This window comes from Branchiostoma lanceolatum, chromosome 2 (assembly GCF_035083965.1).
Source record: "Branchiostoma lanceolatum isolate klBraLanc5 chromosome 2, klBraLanc5.hap2, whole genome shotgun sequence".
Classification (NCBI taxonomy): domain Eukaryota; kingdom Metazoa; phylum Chordata; class Leptocardii; order Amphioxiformes; family Branchiostomatidae; genus Branchiostoma; species Branchiostoma lanceolatum.
Window position 1 is genome coordinate 5990775 of NC_089723.1, and position 21407 is coordinate 6012181.

The following is a 21407-nucleotide window of genomic DNA, read 5'->3' on the forward strand; positions in this document are numbered from 1 at the left end:
CCATTTGATGCCATTTTCCCTGCCATCAGTGGCTTCGGATGTGTCATCATCTTCCAAAATCTCGTTTTATCCACTGCATTAAATCGGAGCTAAGATCAACCCGGGACCCGGTAACAAATAGATACCATAAGCTAATGATGAGAACACCGGGACAAATTTGTGGCTTCGGATGTGTTCTCAAAAATGTCTTGAACGCATGGATATCTTAAAGTATCTTAAGATACCTTGTGCATCTCTTTCAAGTTATAATTATTTTCTTCAAATATGGCGGTCTAAAGGCAATGTTACCCGGCGAAATCATAAGAGTTGACGTTTAATGATGTCATCATCTTCCAAAATCTCGTTTTATCCACTGCATTCATTGATGTCGGAATGATGTAGTTCTTTATCAGACATATATGGACACTATCAGCATCATTTGATATGCAAAACTATGTCTAGTAGTAAGATATCAAAGTTTATTCTGTCTAACATATGTTTTTTTTTCTTCAATTCTGGCAATTCACCATTTGATTGCAATTTCAATGCATCCATAGGTCACTTTTATAGCAGATCTACTGTGCAAAGCCTTGCCAGATGTGAAGACTGTCTTCTTGTACCGTGGCCTGGCCGGAACAGTGGATTCTTACGCACACATGATCTCAGGAGGGAGTTGTTGGAAGTACTGGCTTCTAACAGCCTTCAAGCTGGATCACGTCGAGAGTAGGAGAATAGCCACTATGGGCACTTCTCGTCCATGGGAAAACCCCATGTTCGCGTCTCTACCTGTTCCGCATGGTATAGTCTGGTTTGCGACATGCGTTTGGCTCGAGCTCTTGCAGAAAGCAGTCGGGATGGCAGACCATGGCTCCACTCAATGTTTCCATGTAGTTCTGCGGTACGAAGATTTGAGAGTGTACAAGGAGGCAATGGTGTTGAAAGTCATGGATTGCCTTGGTGTCAAATTCAACGATAAAGATACTGGGCGGAAGATACTGGAAGCTTTTGGAGTCAACAGTCAGGCGGGGCATATGGTCGCTAGTAGGGGGGCCGGCGGTGGAGAGAGTTGGTTAGGGGAATGGGAGATGGGTATCATTTCAAAGATGCTTGACCATCTCGACGTGGGGATCGACGAACCCAATTTTGTTGTCAATGGGACTCTCACTAATCTTTAAAATTTTGGTGGTATAATGAATTCTGCGTCTGACATCAGGATATGAAAAAAAGGAAAACTTTTGTGGGTTGGTTATCATAAAGCAAGGGTGTTTCTGAAGAAAGACAAGGTTTTAGCACTGGGAGTATAAAATGTTTGAGTTTTGGTCAAACGGAAATTTCTTAGAAACCTAGATAGACTATTTTTGACAAAGTCAAAGATGTACTTACGTTGTCGATATAACATACTCACAATTAGATATTATCGTTAGAATATTATACCTGTGGCGTTTTGATATCGAGGATTAGAGGCACACTTTGTCAAACATTTGGTGAACCTTGTTCTCAGTCAAGCTCTTCCTACGTTCCTGCTCGGTACAAATTGAATAAAAGGATCAAGTCCAAATATGGCGGCTTATGTGATTATTTTAGGATTAACCTGTCATTCTTATGAGACTTTTTGGCAGAATCCCCCCTCCCCCTTAGAAGATTAATTCCCCCACATTATGGACAATGTTCACTACTGTCTGACGCTGCACCTAAAAATCTTCTCTCATTTCCGAAAATAATTACATTAGGTTGGTAGAATAAAGGATATAGGAGATTCTTTTTTTTCACAACCAGTAATCTTCACCACTTAGCCACGCACGTTTGGGACAGTGTTCTCACTGCAAAAGCGCCACCTACATCGGCTACTTATAGCGGTGAGAAGCAGTACTCCAGTCAGAAGCTCTGAAGAAGGTGTCTGACAGTCACCGAAACGTTAGCAGGTGAGATTACTAGTTGTGGAAAAAAAGAATCTCCTATATCTTCTCGAATGTTTATATCTATATTCACAGTGGTTACTTATATTTGAATATTCCTTTTTTTACAAAAAGAGAATGACATACAGTATATCTATATTCATATATCTATTTTCATAATCTATCAAAGCTATTTGAATATTCATTTATTTACGAAAGGAGGATAACCTGTGGCCCATAGTTAACTAGCTGAGAAGTCAACATTCGTTTGAGAGTACTGTAAATGCACTTAAGTTCGCGTGCTTTTTGTTTCGCGGTAGGGAGAAAATGGAGTGTTCGCGGTGGTTTTGAATTCGCGTTTTAAACAACAGTAGCGCTACAGTCATACGTGGGCAAAAGTTTCGTAGTGGTTTGAAGTTCGCGCTGAAAGTTCACCGCGAAAACCGTGAACATAAAACCGCCGCGAACATTTCTGTATTTACAGTATTTGTTTTGATCGTACATAAGATGTGCCGGAACGTCTCATTACAAGTTGGGGGTGGTATGACTTTACTTCCACCAATGTAACCATAAATAAATCATTATCATAAAGTCTATACGCTGCTTGATATTTGTATAGAAAAGCAGTTTAAGAACAACTGAATATTTTTGCTCTACACTTCCTTTTTCGTACTTTTTTCCAATTTTTGTGTGTCTTATTAAGTTTTCACTATTGCTACATAATGAGACAAACCAACGCACCAATGTAACGTTAAACGAAAACAAAGCGTGAGACTATAGCCCCTCATTTTCCCATGTGCAGCCCGGGTGTACGCTTGGTATAATTCATCGGGGCTTTACGTATACCTATAGTATACATGTAGGTAAACCAACGCACCAATGTAACGTTAAACGAAAACAAAGCGTGAGACTATAGCCCCTCATTTTCCCATGTGCAGCCCGGGTGTACGCTTGGTATAATTCATCGGGGCTTTACGTATACCTATAGTATACATGTAGGTATATGGTAAACGTATCTACAACAATGTCGTTTTGGGGCTACATGTTTCCAGCGTTCGGGAGCCTACAGGTGATATTACTTGTTGTTCTTTGCGTCATCGCTACACTTGTATTTTGTGGGCGCCCGAGAAACCTGCCGCCGGGACCAATAAGACTGCCGGTTGTCGGGAATGCCTTAACCATATTGAAGGTACGTGTTTAGTTCCTACCGCGTACCGTGTTACAGGATTCACTGGTCTAGAAATCGGTCGTTCTCATTAAAATGAGCACATTTTGTAACTTCCCTTACCGTTCGAAGTAAGACGTTCCTGACATTATGATATTCTACATATAAGGTGACAAACTGTCGATTTTAAAAGCCAGAAAGTTTCAAGTCGTCATGAAAACGACAGTTTGGCACCTTACATGTGGCATATCTTGATGTCAGAAACGTCTTACTTCAAACGGTAACGGAAGTCACAAAATGCGTACATTTAAATAAGAACGAGCGCTATCTCCGGCTTAATTGATAACAATAAGAAGGAGGTGCAAAACTGTACTTTGTGTAATGTCCTACCTGCAAACATACTGTTGAAGATGAATTCCACTTTCTTTTAACATGTCCCACGTATATTGAAGAAAGACAGAAACTTATGAATGTTATCACCCGCAATGCAAACATAACCTTACCATCTAACACAAGCTCAGAAACGTTTAATTTACTTATGTCTTGTCCTGCAGACGCAATTTCCTTGTACATAGGCCAATACATATCTACCTCTTTTCTAAAAAGAAATCGATTAATCTCTGACGCAAACAATTAATGTTTCCTGTGTATCATGTAATATACTTCCATAAATGTATTCTGCATTACTCTTATTGGATACCGTAGTGTTTAGACTTAAGTTTTGTAGAAATCATTAGCATTGTTAATAAGTAAAGACATATATGTCTTGACATTTTGTACTACCCACGAACTTGCCATACATTGTACCTGTTACATTTGTTGTGCAATAAACTTTGATTGATTGATTGTGATAATACACACCTCTATAGGACACTAGGCTGTGTTAACACTCTCTCTCGCTGGCTGGGGTTAATGAGCCCTCCCCAAGGGGGCGGTAACAGTCGGGTCGGCTTCAGTCAGGCTACATAGGACATGTGGTATTTTGTAGATGTAAATTCTAGACGGTTCATTTTCTAGAGGTCCTTGTGTGTGTTGGGGGGGGGATGAAATGAGGGAATAATGAGATCAATGCATAGCAAAGCGATCGTTCGAATATTTTAAAAGATCACCACATATAAACCGTCCGCTAGCCAGACCAAGACAAATTTCCCAAGTGCAAATTGTGAGTGGTAATTTTTTTCACGGACGTAAGACTGATTTCGATATCTTGGCGTACTGCTATCAGAATGCATTTTACAACATTGGATTCTAATGAGACCCTGAGAGTAACATATATGTAGGCTTTGACTTTTTCAGGGTAAAGATAACGTGATCTGTTAGAAAACGCACAATTTGATTTGTTATTTTTTGTGTTTTCACCTTTCTTTCATGCCATAAGATATTGGAAATACATTAAAGTTCGCGTGGTTTGATTTCGCGGTAAGGAGAAAATTGACATGTTCGTGATGGTCTTAATTTCGCGTTTGAAACAATACTAGTAGCAGCGCTATAGTCATAGGTGGGCAAAAAGTTTCGCGGTGATTTTAGGTTCGCGCTGAAAGTTCACCGCGAAAACCGCGAACATAAACCACGGCGAGCATTTCTGCATTTACAGTATTCAGTTCCTCACTACAAGTATCATTGGTGCTTACATTTACAAAGTCATAACTTTGAGTGTTGAAGCAAGGAAGAGCACAAAAACACAAACATCTGCTCGGTAGATAAGAAGTCCACATGGTTGATGTGAAACTAATACAATACTTCGCGAGTAGATTTATGTTTAAACAAAGAATTCCCACGGCGCTTGAAATATTACAATCACGGCACAGGTAAGTTACTGTAAATACAGAAATGTTCGCGGTGGTTTTATGTTCGTGGTTTTCGCGGCTACCGTTTCACGGCGAACTTAAAGCCACCGCAAACATTTTTGTCCAATACTGTACCAGTATGTGGCTATAGCACTGCCGCGAACTTAAAACCTGCCGTTAGAGATCTAGCCTGGGTGCCATCCTATTTCTACCGGGGCTCCTACACTCGCCTCCCTATTTTTTGAGGGAGGCGAGTGTAGGAGCCCCGGTAGAAATAGGATGGCACCCAGGCTATTAGAGATCCCGTATGAACAGCACCCTTATCAGTGCCCTAAGCAGGGTACAGTAAAAATTAAAACAACAACAACCGCCGTCGCCATGGCAATGTCAATCTTCTTATCATTGCCAATCTTGTGGGATTTATAAGTGACGGGCCACCTAGTCGGTCAAATGAGACTTCGATCGGGATCCCTACCAGCAAAATTGTGATTATGCCAGATTGCAAGCTACTCTAAATATATACATGTCGTAAAACTACTTTGCATTGGTTACACGCCAGATCCATGGTATTCCGTAAAGATTCGCAATACTTAAAGTGTTTGAAATACACTAAAATACTAAAGCAGTTGAGAGAATTCTAAAACCTAAAAGATTAGGTCTGGATACTTTTATCATTTGAGTTATGATTGTTTTTGGTTTATGATTTGTTTTCAAAGATTGCGGCTCCCTATGTATTCTGAAACAATTCTTTAAGGAAAGCATTAACATATGTGTTGTATTCTCAACAGGATCCGTTGTGCTATAAAAAATGGTCAGAGAAGTACGGCAACGTGTTTACGGTGTATCTCGGGCCGAGGCGGACAATAGTGTTGACTAGTTACGCCGTCATCCACGAAGCACTGGTAAAGAAAGCTGAGGATTATTCAAGCCGTCCCCCGGGCCATACTTTCTTGTTTAGTCCAGATGGAAACACGTTAGGTAAGAATATTATTACAGGTTTGCGTAGCAAAACCTTTGTTGGATCCGTTGGCATGTGTGGTAGGAGCCATTTTGAATTGTGACGTCACAGGGTCGCCATACCATTTTATTGGGACGTTGATGAAGGTTAGACATCCAGGTAATAAGATACGACAAAAATAATTACTCAAGCAACTGGATAAGATTTTGAAACAGTCAGACGTTTCAGACAGTATCCACTGTCTTTCGTCAGTGACTAACGATAGGACTGAGAACACCAGGTTTTATACCAAAACTCTGAATAGATATGTTAATGAGGTAAAGACAATTTAGGATGTCTTGAAGTAGTCTTTAAAAGAAGATTAATTCAAGACAAAGTTTATGCCAATAGTTCAATTAGCTACTGTTGTTCTAGTACAGTAACTAAATGTTGCTTGTCCGGGGGTGGGGGGTGGTGGGCAGTGCATTATCCCAGGTGCCTGAAAGTTGAACGCGTAGACCCCCTTTCCTGTTGAGGGCGGGGTTGTACATCCTCTCATGTATTCCCATATTTTATTGGGAGAGGTGTTTTTGGGGTCGCTAGCGTTCTCTCTATTTTTAACAAATCGGCACACAACAATCACACATTGAACTCAAAAATAAAAACAAAATTCAATACCAATTCATATTTATAAAGATATCCCGTAATCGCTAAACTAACATCTTAGTCTTCTCTCTCTTACCATATCTGCCACTTCTCTCTGGTTTGTTCTGTGGTATACCTCTGTGTTAGTTATTCTGTCTCTGTATGAGATGCCTAGTATTTTTTTCTTAGACATCTTGTGTGAAAGGCATTCAGGCGCTTTTGGTCGGCTGCATATATTTGCCATGTTTCGTTCCCATACAGTACGGTTGCTTGACTATGATATCTTTAATTTGTTCTGTCGGCTTAACACTCCATTCTTCAGCCCTTTTTGTGGACACTCCTTCATTAAAGCAGATATATTGTACACAACCCATAGGAATTGTCAACGAGCCCTATGGTCCCAAGTGGAAGGAGCATCGTAAGTTCGCCGTGATGAGTCTACGAGACTTCGGGCTTGGGAAGAGAAGTATGGAGGGGAAGATTCTCGAAGAGGCGCGAGCCCTTGGCGAAGAGATCCGTAAAAAAGACGGTCGCGCCTTTTCCATCTCTCAGATGATGCAGAATGCAATTTCGAACGTCATCTGTTCAATTGTGTTCGGTTGTCGTTATGAATATGACGATATTATATTCAAAGATCTTCTCAAATCGATAAATCGAGTTTTCTCTACAAAAGTTGTAGAATTTTTGGCACATGCACTCCCTCCATTGAGGGCCATACCTAGCGTCCGGAAAAGCTACCAAGATCTAATGCAACATCAGGCTAAGCTCCTGGACCACATCAAGGAGAGAATAAGAGAGCATGAGAAAACTTTCAACCCGAATGACATCCGAGATTTCATCGACGCTTTTCTCCTGGAATCCAAAAAACGACAAGGAGACGAAACTTCCACATTCACTGAGCAGGAACATGCCACGGTAAGACATCCTTCGGGGTATAACTTTTGTGCGGTTACTATACAGAGTTATGAAAAGCAAATATGTTTTATATACACAATGTATTGTTAAGTAACTAAATGTGGTCAGCCTTTTTTTAAAAACTTGCAGCTAACAAAAAACAAAGCTTATTGCAAATACATTTACATGCCCGGGGGCCAATTGCAAGTATAAGCTAACATGAATTTTCCTTGCATTCGCTGTGTCTGTGACTCTATTTCTAGTGTTCGCACCAGCATAGTTACGTATTCATTCCAACGAATATGAAGCGGCCTACTTACGCCCCCTTTCACTGGACCCGCGGCACGCTGGCGGCGTCGCTGCGTCCTAAACTGGATTTGTGTTACCCTTGACTTTATAATGGGAATATCATTCAAAACGTGCAAGTATGACCAAAAATAAAACAAAACACACAAAGCTTAAAAAGATTCGTTTTTTTGTCGATGAGATTCGTTGCGTGCTTTGTCAATTCGATCGGCCGCAGCGACGCCGCAAGCGTGCCGCGGGTCCAGTGTCGCGGCTTTACCTCTTACCCATTACAAATATTGATACACTGATACATTAGTATTAATTATAATACCTATTAATTACAGTAACTGTTCTTTTTTAGATCGTCTATCAGCTGTTCCTGGCCGGTACTGACACAACATCTACCACCCTCCGCTGGGCCCTGCTTTACATGATCCTCCATCCGGACATCCAGGGGAAAGTACAGCAGGAGATAGACAGCGTGTTGGGACCCAACCAGGAACCGTCAATGAAACATCGTAGTCAGGTGAGAGATACGATGAACGTCAAAAAGTAACCTCCAAACAGATCTACACCGGTGCAAAAATCGTATAAGAAGACCTTCTCTGGCTAGCTTATACGATTTTTGCACCGGTGTAGATCTGCTGGGAAAAAACACATGCTACCTTCTTGTGTCCCTCAGAAATATGCCAGCACATATCGATAACGCTGGCATATTCTCTAATTAGCTTTGACATTGCTGCCAATATGAAAAACAATAGGTTGCATAATCTATCAAGAAATTGGAAATGTAAGCACAGACTCACAAAATGACGTTTTCCAAAAAGCAGCATATATGTATAGATACACCCTCCCGAACAGGCCCGCTATCGCTCGGTAACGTTACCTCCCATAGCAGCTCTGCCCTGCCAAGCCGGTAAAATCGCTTCTGGCGACGTCACCACCAAAACAGCTTTCAGCCAATCAGAGGGTTGGCTTAAGCTCATCTAGAGCAAAGGCGCAAAGGACCCTGGGATGCTATCAACCAATTAGGTTACGTCTTACATCGCTACTTTGAATTCAGAGCAAAAATAACGACTGTTTGTGCCAAATAAGGCTAGCTCATTAATTATTCATGAACAAGTGTCAATAACGTCGCCAGAAGTGATTTTACTGGCTTGAAAGGGCAGAGCCATTATGGGAGGTAACGTTACCGAGCGATAGCGGGCCTGTTCGGGAGGGTGCATTGATGTTACCTGGTGCAATCGATGCAACTCACTATGTATGACGTAGTAGTGCTCAACATATTAAATCCGTATCATCAATTTTCAGAATGTGTACAATCATGCATATTTGAATTCTTAGTAGACAAACTTCCTATAGTGGCATATGATGGTATAGTTGTAACGGTGAGTTTAGAATGGTTTGTACACGATTTTTAAATCGGGGAAAAGTATTTAGTGTACACTTACGCCTTCACCATTTGACTAAATACGTTCAAAATATAGATGCCGTACACCGAGGCCACCCTGACGGAAGTGAACAGGCTTGCAGCTGTTGCGCCACTGTCCGTTCAGCATGCCACGAGCAACGACACGACACTCAGGGGATACAACATCCCAAAGGTGAGACAGGAGTCCCTCAAGACGTTATAAATTTTGTGCATAGCAGTGTAAATGTAGGTTGAATTTCAGGGTAAACTAGAGTTAAGTATTTGTGCTACATGTACTTCAGGTTTGCTATGTAAGTTTAGCGATTACGATGTCTTTTCTTGAAAATAAATTGGTATTGAATTTTTCTTTTTATTTGAGTTGAGTGTGTGATAGTTGTGTGCCAATTTGTTAAAAATAGAGAGAACACTCGCGACCCCCAAAAATACCCCTCCCGATAAAATGGTATGGGGACCCTGTGACGTCACAAATCTAGATGGCGGCCACCACACATGCCAACGGGTCCAGCAAAGGTTTTGCTACGCAAACCTGTAATTTGCTTAAAGCCCCCTCCCACAAAAACGAAGTCCTCAGCCATTACGAAATGCATTTACATTGGCCGTGGTATGCTTGTTTTTATAGTCCTATACAGGTTTGGTTGTCAAAATTAAAGAATAACTAAACAATTCATACATGATTTTGACGACAGTGGCACGATTCTTGCCTGAGAGAGAAGTCTATAGGTAGATCTATCAGCTTAGTATATATCTAATTGAAGATATGGTCTTGAAAAGTAAAGAAAAAATTGAAATGTATTTAATTAGAGGAAAATTGCCCAATCAATATTCATTTCAAGATAGCGTTGAAGATGAATATCATGTCCTAATGACATGCCCCGCATATACTGTAGATAGACGAAAATTAATGGATATGATCACATGTAAATCCAGTAAACCCTTACCAAAGGCAAACACAAACATTTTTAATCTCCTTATGTCATGCCCCGACACCATATCAAGTACTTAGGCCAATACATATGTAGCGCTTTACAAAAAAGGGAATGTATTGTAATAGATCTAGACAGAAACTTTTAACGTATATCAACGTTATATCAGTACGCCATTTACGTTCATATTCTTGAAGTTGTAGTTTTCAGAAAAGAATAGAATAGTTTAATACTCATTGTATTGATTGCCTTGTCATTGTTGCCATACATTGTGCCATGTACAATTGTCGAGCAATAACGTTCAGTCATTATATGAACTAAACATTATTTTAGGGCACGGTGGTGGATGTAGATCTCCGGTCCGTGCACCATGACCCGATGCTGTGGCCGGAGCCGGACAAGTTTGACCCCACTCGCTTCATCAATGACGCCGGGAAATATGTGAAGAGAGAGGAGGTCATTCCATTCTCCATCGGTAAGTTGTAATTATTCCGAAAACATTTTCATCAAGTTGGTAGAACATAGGATGTCCTTTGTGTTGAACACCATCCACACACAGGAAAACACAACTGTCCTTGGTGCTGAACACCATCCACACACATGCAAACACATCTGTCCTTGGTACTAAACAACACCCCCTACAGGCAAACACACCTGTCCTTGGTGCTGAACACCATCCATACACATGCAAACACACCTGTCCTTGGTACTAAACAACACCCCCTACAGGCAAACACACCTGTCCTTGGTGCTGAACACCATCCATACATAGGCAAACACACCTGTCCTTGGTGCTGAACAAAGGATATTGGAGATTCTTTTTTTCACAACCTCCTTCGGCTACTTGTAGTGACGAGAAGCAATACTCCAGTCAGAAGCTCTGAAAAAGGTGTCTGATAGACACCGAAACGTCAGCAGGTGAGATTTACTGGTTGTGAAAAATAGAATCTCCTGTATCCTAAGTTGTAATTTTGTTTTAGCATTATCTTTTGTTTCACCTACATGTCATGTAAACACAATGTACAATCCAATTTTGGAACACGTGATAGCTAGCAGAGGCAAGAAGAATTTAAAGATATCATATGTTTATGAGATCTCCATCTGATTATGCAAATAACTTCTACATTTGCAAAATCTATGCTTGGCTATGTGCATTTCTAACTAACTTATCACAAGTGTCAAATTCCTAACATTTACCACCAAGATGAATTATGGTAGATATGCAGTGCTGCAATACTAAGGCCATACACCAGAGGGCCCCAAATCGGCCTTGATATTTGAATTCCCAACACCTACCCACATATTGAATATCGTCACAATTTATCCAGGGGTTCCTACATTATACTATAACTACATCATTCGAACACACACACACACACACACACTCACACACACACACACACACACACACACACACACACACACACACACACACACACACACACACACACACAAACTCTCTCTCTCTCACACACACACACACACACTTACTCACACATACACACGCACACACAAGTAGTATGTCCATCTTTGATGGAAATAAAGACGATAGAAGTGTGTTTTTCTGAACGATCCACAACATATTGTTCCAGGCTTTGTGAACACATTCCATGTTACAAAACATGCTGTACATACAGTCGGATACTATCTTACGGATGAAATAAAGGAAATATGATTTATAAAGAAAGAATGTAATGCATAAATATTGTGAACAATGAAGTCACAAATGTGTTTTTCCCAGGACGCCGTGTCTGTCTTGGTGAGCAGCTGGCCAGGATGGAGATCTTCCTCATCTTCACAACTCTGCTGCAGCGCTTCACCTTCAAACTGCCAGAGGGCGCCCCTAAGCCTTCAGAGGAAGGGATACCCGGACCTCTGCATCAGCCAGTGCCATTTATGCTACTCGCTGAGCCAAGGGAGTAGATCTAAAAAAAATGTTTTTCGTGTAAGGTCATAGTGGCCCTACCTACTGGAAAGTATAACGGAAATTAATAGCCAAACTTGTAATTGTTTTTCCCTGTCTATAGTGTCTATGATGATAATGTCTATAATTTCACGTAAACTTGATACATGATAACTAGCATGGCATAAGATAGTTGAGTTATAGCCACGTAAGTTTCAACACGCTATATGTAATCCAACTAGCTTAGATATATAGATATGGTATTTGCACCGAGAACGATATTGGAAGAACACGACGGCCCTATAATTCGTTGGATTCTCCATGGTAAAATACATGGAAAGTTAACGATAAGTTGAATATATTAATATAGAGAAATTAGCTTATTTTATGAGGATAATATCTATCACATAGCTTCTACATATATGTAGAAAAGGTATATGTAAAGTCATATAAGGTAATTATGTAGAGTCCGCTCCAAGCCACCATGGGGGTGTTATTGTCATTATTTACAAATACAATTTCCTGTAATTATATATGTAAGAAATTTGCTCCTTTTTCTCACAACGTAGGTACTAAATAACAGTGGCTCATAACCCCGGGTCAGATTAAGTTAATCACTTTAGCGAGGTAAAAAAATGTTGACATGATCTTCATAGTCTGATTCGTCACTATCATTATTTCCCCCTCCTTCTTCTTCTTCCTCGCCATCGACCTCCCCCCGGACACCCGGAGGTGGTACAGCCTGCCGTAACTTGTCCCAGAATAGCAGCTCTCCCCACAACAGGTACCTGTAATAACATGGCAAAGAAATGAAAGGGTGTATCAAAACGAGATTAATGATGATAATAACCCTCATGTAGAAACTCGTGAACGAGGGCTAATTGATTACTAGGGAACAGGTACGGCAACGTAAGAAGATAGAAAATGTCTAACGTTATAGTTGTGTCTGATGTGTGTATGTACATTGCTGGAGGGGGGGGGGGGCTATTTCTTTGAAGGCAGTATATGATATCTTGAGACGAGACACTGTATTACAATATGATTGATAATAAGACTCATATAGGCTAGCACGTCTTGGCCTCAAGTTCATCCCTCTGAAAAAAGAACACAGATGGACAATAAACCTGTTCATTCGCCGATTTCACACTTCCCATGATGCCCCATTGGGGCGTCGTAAACTCCTGCACTGCCCAATTTACGGTAATTCTTCTTAGCGCGCGAAAGTCAAGCGGGATGGCCTGTCTCCGCAGCGAATCGGTACGTGCATATTATCACCAAGAAAAATACACCGAAACGTTCGTTATTGCAGTTGAATATTCTACGAAAAGGGAAATCAATCCTAGTGCTAAACACTACTTTTGAATCAGTTGTTGTTCTTAATCAGTTGACAATTCTGTATATTTTTGTACTCCGCTAACTTCACGTCTTTTATGTGTAACTTTCTTGTTTGGTGTGTGTTTCGATCGTAGTACGAAAGGGAAGAAGAAATTATCACCACCAAAGTCATAACTGCCTTGTCAAACTAGTAATATATCATGAAGAACAGAGAGCATTTTTCGGTCAAAACATGTGACATACTTCCACTCTGATCTGAAGAAAACAATTTGCTAACGAGTGTGAAATTCCCGGACGTGTTATTCAAACAACCATGAAACACATTGTTTATGGTCTCTAAACTACTGTAACTAGTACTGTCTGAGAAATGACAACTAGTGTATCTATTACTGTGTAAGTGTTACTGTAATAATTGAAACTGTTACTATCTGAGAGATGATCATCAGAGTCAATTCAATATAGATGTGTGCATTTATTTAAAGTTGCTTGGTTTATTTCAGATTCTGTCATCACCGACAGGACATCTGAATCAAAGCTGGCAAGAGTATGGTGTGTCATACATCACCCACAATTCACTTTCCACAAACTTTTCGTAAACAACTCAAATAAAATCAAAATTGAAGACTAAGAATTGATTTTATTGTCGCAAGTAATACTTCATTGTTAAATATCTGTATAGACGTTTTTCCTGCATTCTGTTTATTCAGTGTTTTAAAGAAAATCTCTGTGACATTATACAAATTCAACTTGTAAGTTCTATAGACAAACACTGGTAAAACCTTTAAAAATTGTTCCGTATTACCTCCCCAGTATATAAAACATGTAATTATGACAGGTTTGAGGAGAATCAACACAAAAAACGTAACGTTACCTTCCTGCAGCTTTACCGCCCTCCTACTTGGGTTTTCTGTTGGTTCACGCGCGCTAAGAAGAATTACCGTAAATTGGGCAGTGCCGGAGTTTACGACGCCCCAATGGGGCATCATGGGAAGTGTGAAATCGGCGAATGGTTCCAACCGCGCATGTGAAGCGAGGTGTATTGTGGGTAATATGTTTAAGTTGAAGGCCTCTGAGACGTAAACAAAACACGTCTGTGCATGTATCAATCATGGTCAGACAATAACTATTGACTAGTTAGGGGCTTTCACCTTACAGATGCATTTTACCCCCAATGCATCTCGCTACGCATTCGTAGTTCAAACCATGAACAGGCTTATTTAAATCCCTTACTTGTTCGCCGTTAGATACTGCTTCAGGTCCATGACGTCATCACAGGCCTCCAGCGGAAGATCGTCCATGATGACGATGATGAGGCGGTACGCCTGGTCGGTGACAGCTTGTTGATGAGCGACCTGCACGAACACAAATATTGAGAAATGACGTCGACCCTGCATAGCCATGATATCCTGTGTACAATGTAGCGTTGTCAACAATGTTGATCAACACCAATACTAGATACAATCGAACCTGTCCAAGACGACCACTCAGGGGACCGATAAAATCTGGTCTATGTGGAGAGGTGGTCACTATTTGCAGGATTCTTAATGCTTGTGTCAGTGTGAAAGATTATCTCAGGGACCACAAAAAAGTGGTCAGGTCAGGGCCAAGGGCCAGGTCGTGGTCACTTAACTGTCAGGTTTGACTGTACCGCAAGAGTGCGAGATATCAAATTCTACTGCGAATTTCTTTTAAAGCAGCAAAAACTTTCCTCAAAACGTACAAACATAAGGAGAGGGCCCATGACAAAGACGAGAGCTGATGTAACAAATATAACTTTTGACCTTTACAAAAAAGCTAACAATACGTCTAATAAGCCGGTTTAGGTTTAAAATGCGCACATGCGCACATGCGCACATGCGCAGCAAGATGCATTGTGGGTAGTACGTAAAGATGGAGGCCCCTGACTTGTAAACAGTTATCGTCTAGACCATGCTTAATACATATTCACACGTGTTTTGTTTACGTCTTAGGGGCCTTCAACTTTGTCATATAGTCCACAATGCGTCTAGCAGCGCACGCGCAGTTAACTCTGTCAACAGGCTTATTCAGTGACGAAAACCTAATCTCCAAGCGGATCGTCCGATGGTAGAATCGTCCATTATTCCACCGGGGATCTGCATGCACTCCAACAGGGAGTAATTCTTCTCAAAAATGGGTGTCTTTACCCGTCCTTGTGGCCATATTATTCGAATATTGTCGTTGGCTAAAGCCCCTGTCACACTTGTGCGTATATATACAAGCCCGCAAGAGTTGCGTATTAACATGTTTTTGGTTGAGGTCAAGTTTGCAACCGAAGAAGTTATTTTGAACAACTTCCTCCCCGTAAAATTTAATGAAACCCCAAAAAAGTTACTGCGGAGCTCATGCGCCCTTGAATATACGCACAAGTGTGACAGGGCCCTTAGGCTGGCGCTATGGACACCGTCTTTTCCAATATAACGATTCTGCCGCTGGATAATCTGCTTGGAGATTAACAAGCACCCACCTGGAACTCCCAGAGGCACCACCTGTCCTGCAGGAACCTCTCCGTCAGGACGAGAAGTGTTCTCCTGCTGCTGGTGATGGAGTCCGCGGCCTGCTGGATGTTGTTGTGGCCCGGGATGAAGTCTCGATTCCTCAGGCAAACCTACAAGAACCGTACGTACAACACGTTCCCATTTAAAACGAGAAACTCTCTATACAGGTGAATGCAAACTGCTTACGCCGATGTTTATCCATAGATTATATACGCTAGATGAGTCTCGTTTCTTCTGCAGTTGTGTACCAGTTAGTTCATACCTTATATGGTGGGTCCATTCATACCATACCTTATATGGTGGGTCCAGTCATACCATACCTTATATGGTGGGTCCAGTCATACCATACCTTATATGGTGGGTCCATGTCCTCCAGCACTCTCACCACCTCCCTGTCTACGAACTCCTCGTCCTCCACGCAGTAGGAGACGTAGATGTCGTACGTTTTCTCTGGTTCCTGTTCGAGATGCCTCAGTCCTCTACGATATCGGGCATAAACCCACACGCGAACGTTCTTCCTGCACTTAAAGACTCCCAGAATCAGGAGTAGGAAGATGGCCAGCCCTCCAGGCGCTGCCACCCAGACCAGAGGGTTGTACGTGTTCTCATCACCGCAGATAAACGCGTCGTCTGGAAGTTCTATGATTGGTTTGAGGATGTATTTGTCCTTTGCGTTTCCACGCGATCGGCACGTCACCGATTTGATCTGATCTATAACTCTTCTGCGTTGAAGCATCCAGGTTTTCAACCAGAGCAGATGACAGTCACAGTCGAATTTGTTATTGACCAGGGACAACTTCGTCAACGAGGTTCGGTTTGAAAAAATCCCCGTTGACAACGTTGTCAAATTGTTGTGGTCAAGCCTCAAGACACGAAGGAAGATCGTTTGTTCATGAAACAAAGTACTTGGTAGATCCAACAAGTTGTTGTTGTTTAACCACAGGACACGGAGATTCACAGGGGATTGCAGAAGATCCATTGGTACCTGAGACAGTTCGTTTCCATCGAGGTACAACTCTGCGAGATTGTGCAATCCCAGAAATGCAGAACCATTGATCTCCCGAATAGCATTAGTGCTCAGATTTAATATCAGAAGATTTGGTGCACTTTCAAACGCTAGTGGCTGTACATACTGTATAGAATTTACGTCAAGCCTCACCAAGGAAGTATCGACAGGAAAGCGTTCAGGCACTTCTGTAAGCCCGCGATCCGAACAGAACGCCTCCGCGACAATCGTGCTTGTTCTACAGTAACATCGCTCTGGACACGACGGTCCGGACACATGGCACCGTAGGGCGTTGATAGAAGGATTGTTCACTATAGATGCCCCATCATTTTCCAAGATACAGCTTAATCTGTCAACCCGTGGCATTATCCGTCTGGTTAAGGTTTGATCTCGCCGATAGGATACAGATAATGTGGTCATCTTACAGTCACAGTTATAGTCGTCGTTAAAGTCTACTATTTGGATAGAAGACTTTTCCATCAAATTTTGATTGCTAAAGAGTTCGACGAAGTCTTCGGGTAAGGACGAGAGAGAAAATAAAGGGTCAACCGGACGAAACAAATCAATGTGAACGCCTCTTTGATTCTCAAAGTCGAATGCTCCTTTTTCGATGGTTTGCGGTCGTGGTATCTTCAATGATGTGAGATTTGTCAAGTGACGAAAAGTTCCTGATTTAATAGTCGGGAAAGGACATCGAATCAAGTCAATTATGGAGAGGTTGTTTGCACCTATGAACAGATCCGGACTTAATTCGTCCAAGGGCACATATCTTAAAGAGAGTACCTCTAAACTTTTGAGATGAGAGAAGGGTAAAGTTGACAGTCCCTGTTGTGTCAGCGATGTGTCATTTAGATACAACTTCTTAAGGTTTGTCAGTCTTTTGAAGGTGTCTTTATCCAAACTCTGCACTGGAACATATTCGAGATTCAAATATTCCAAATGGACTAAATCGTCAAATAAATTTTGTGGCAGTTGTACGCTTTCACGGGCACTTGACGACCTTGAATCTGGAAGATGCAACACCGTTAAGGAGAATAACCCCTTGAATAACATGGAAGGAATTGGGCGTCTTTGTAATGATGAAGTCCAACCAGTCATTCTCAGTGTTTTTAGAGATACAAGGTCTTTAAACATGTTGTTCAGCAATGGAATGTTTGTAGAAGATCTAGATTCCGAACTGAGATCTAAGTGTTGTAAGGACGTTAGCCCTGAGAACAAAGTTTCTACTGCAGATACAGACTCTTCGTCATATTCACAGTCAATCATGTATAGTGAATGGAGTGAATTTAGGTTTTGAAACAGATCTCTCGAAATGTTAAGAAAGGACTTCCGATGTAGATCTATTACCTCGATATTAAGCCCTGCAAACAATAGCGGTGGTAAAGTCACTTGTGCTGTGGATCTAAGTGACCATTCTGTAAATTTGAATGTGTGTAGGACGGGGACGTCGTGGAAAAATCCTATCGGCAAAGACTTTAAGGGACGGGTTGCAAAGAGTTGTACTTCCTTCAAAGACGGGAGGTTACTGAATGTGAGAGTCGGCAGTGTCTCACATTCTATTGGGCTGTCGATGAGTCGGACGATTTCCAAAGACTGAAGCCCAGAGAACAGATGCTTGAAGTCTGTGTAACAGAATTTACCCGAGCTGTTCACCTTGGCATGTGCAACCATGTTCTCAATTCTGATCTCCCTGAGAGAGGTAAGTCCTTGGATTATGTTCCCTGGAAGTTCGGGACTCCCGTCGAGCAAAATGTATCGGACAGAAGAAAGACCGACGAAAATGTCGCTGTGAAGATATTGGATACCAGAGAAGTCAGCAAATTCTATGGACAGGTTAACAACATTACGAAGACCTTCGAACATCCTTCCTTCGATGTTTTGTAGACTTATAGAGTGAAGTGAAATAGACTCCAGTGACGGTGCTCCTTGAAACGCTTGAGGAGAAATATTAGCACCCGGCTGCGAGCTATAGCTAGAGCTGCACCCGTTAGACCATTGAACAGAACTGAGATTTGTACAACCAGCAAATGCCGGGCCTGTTACAGAAATACCGGTAAGATTGATGTTTTGAATGGTGCGAGCGATGTCATAGAATGTCACCTGTGACACATTTGTAGGCGGACTACAGTCACCCGTTTCCAATGTTAAAGTTTTTAAAGAGAGAAGGCCTTCAAAGGGTTGCTCCGGCAGATGTAAAATCTGGTAATGACTTTTCATTGTAAGACTTTGCAGCGACACCATACCATCAAACGCACGTGGCTTAACAAACATGTCCCCCCTCGACGTTACTGTTGCGTTTTGTACTCTTGAAAGTCCCCTAAAAGCGTGCGACTCCAATGTTAATGGCCAATCTGTAGCTTTTAGATCAAGCACGACTAGATCTGACATGTCAGGGAAAAAGTTTGCCGTGATCTTGTCAACCGATTTGTCGAGGTTAAGTGACAACTTTTTTAGACCTTGAATACTTCGTAAGAAGGATACTGTGGAGTTTGAACTATGACAATGCCACATGTACAATTCTTCAACAGCGATGGATCGATTTTGTAGTGTATCTTCGGCCCAGGTTGGAACATCACAACATACAAATAATGTACTGAATTTTTTGCGATTTAAGAATGAATTCAATGTCGTGCTTCGGCATTGCCAAGGGAAAGCACAATATTTGAACGGCATATTTGTACACAACGTACAGTTGTACGTATATATCGTTGCATGTGGAGTGTAGGCCAGGCCATCAAGGAGGTTACACGACAGGTCGAAACTTACAGAAACACCGCAAATGAAAATTGCACTTATTACACTTGTAATGACCTTACGTTCCATGACTGAATTTGGCCGAATAAACGTAACACAAAGGACAGTGGACAGCAACAACAACAACAAAAATTTGAACCAACAAAAAAAATTCACGCAGGAAAAAAATAGAAAAATAAACCAAGATAGAAAAATAAAACGCTGTTGTTGTGGGCCACCGTAGGTAAGTCTCTGTTCCGCTTTGTAGGTTGTGTTTCTCTATTCCTCAAGTGTGTCGGTGGACTTTGTTCTTTGCTTCCTGTTCTTAGCACTCGCGTGGTTTCGTATCTTGCATGACGAAATCTGGCGAAACGCCAACAGTTTTACGCTCGACAGATCGTTTTTCCTCTCCACGGGGTCAACATGTTATTTTCTCTTGCCGGTGTATCTTTTGTACAATCTTACGGTCACTGTAAGACAGTTTATTTTGTATCTCACTGGCAAATATTGAATAGAGGGTGGCAGGTTCTCAACATTCCAATAAACCAAGGACCTGGGAAGGTTGTAAAAAGGGGGAAATGAAAAATTTAGCATAGGTATCTAGAATTAAGAGATAGACGTTTAATTTATTCTCGAATCAATCTCGAAAACTATTGATATATATTCATAACAAGATTGAATCTTTACATTTTGGAATTGATTGAAAAGTCTTAAAAGTCGGTTTGTAGAGTTTCCGTCCTTTGTTGATGTAATTGCTTCTTTCTAAGATCAAGAGGTATAATGCACCAACGACTAAAGCCCCCCTCTCACTGAACCCGCGGCACGCTGGCGGCGTCGCTGCGGCCGATCGCGGCCGATCGCATTGACAAAGAACTCAACGAATTTCACCGACAGAAAACTAATCTTATTAAGCTTTGTGTGTTTTGTTGTCTTTTTGGTCATACTTGTACGTTTTGAATGATATTCCCATTACAAAGTCAAGGGTAACACAAATCCAGTTAAGGGCGCAGCGACGCCGCCGGCTTGTCGCGGGTCAAGTGAGAGGGGGGCTTTAGAGCATATGACCATACCATGTTCAAAACAGAAGATACAACATAACTGTACATGTAGATCCGAAATTGTTTCTCTGTTATATCAAGATCTCCTAAACTGGCGACCAGATTTTGCAAAATATCCACCGATAGTTATATATATATATACTTGAGCAGAGCTCTAACTGTTTGTAGTCCTATGTAACACATATTACTGTAGTAAAACTACACCACTGGGTTCCTTACTTCACCTGAATACAGAAAACTAGCTGGTGGTTTCGCACGGGACCGATTTCTGTCAAAAATTCAACAAAAGAACTACGATATGTACATTCAGTTTACAAGGGCTGTCGATTTGTCTTGAAAACTTTCTTAGAATATAAAATCAGGCTAAGACGCCGCACACCTACCTTGTCTGTGGAGTTTCATACACCAATGTGGGCAGGGTGCAACTGTACTGTCTTATTTAATATCATGGAAAGCGGAACGGAAACTCTGACCGAAACTCTCTACACCCACGCTCAGTTTCGGTAGCCTCCTTTTCAGGTCTTCTGGGCAGCGCCGGCGTTTATTTTGAAGGGGAGCGCTGATTCGCAATTTTCAACTTATCTGGTCCAGGAACTTAAGCTAGGAAAATCTTATTGCCCAGCTAAAGTCCCCGGACCCGATAAGTTGAAAATCACGAATCAGCACTCCCCCCAAAAAATAAACGCCTTTGCCCAGGAGGTCTGAATATGAGGCTACAGTTTCCGCCCATTGAAACATAAGTGGCTAGTAAAAAGAGGAAGGGTATTTTTTTGGTCTTGACCATGCCCATTTAAAGGCCCTTTAGTAACTTGCCAAGTTCATGAAGTATGTACGAAAAAGGACAAGATGCGGAACTGAAAACACCTACGCACTGTTCAAGAGGAACAAGTACAACTTGAAGCCGCGGTATA

The 21407-nt window shown here is 41.5% G+C and overlaps 2 protein-coding genes across 2 annotated transcripts; one reads left to right on the forward strand and one right to left on the reverse strand.

Moving 5' to 3' along the window:
- The first annotated feature begins 5105 nt into the window (after positions 1-5105).
- On the forward strand, positions 5106-11969 carry LOC136426558 (cytochrome P450 2U1-like). Its single transcript, XM_066415223.1, has 7 exons — positions 5106-5171; positions 5615-5804; positions 6785-7323; positions 7952-8116; positions 9078-9194; positions 10279-10420; positions 11687-11969. Exons 1-7 carry the CDS (start codon positions 5106-5108, stop codon positions 11866-11868), a joined length of 1401 nt encoding a protein of 466 aa, XP_066271320.1. The 3' UTR covers positions 11869-11969.
- Positions 11970-11986: 17 nt separating this feature from the next.
- On the reverse strand, positions 11987-16017 carry LOC136427273 (toll-like receptor Tollo). The gene is made up of 4 exons (XM_066416084.1): positions 15962-16017; positions 15669-15809; positions 14414-14535; positions 11987-12636 (listed from the first exon to the last, which is right to left on the reverse strand). The coding sequence occupies exons 1-4, from the start codon at positions 15977-15979 to the stop codon at positions 12468-12470; spliced, it is 450 nt and encodes a 149-aa protein (XP_066272181.1). The 5' UTR covers positions 15980-16017; the 3' UTR covers positions 11987-12467.
- Between the last annotated feature and the right edge of the window lie 5390 nt (positions 16018-21407).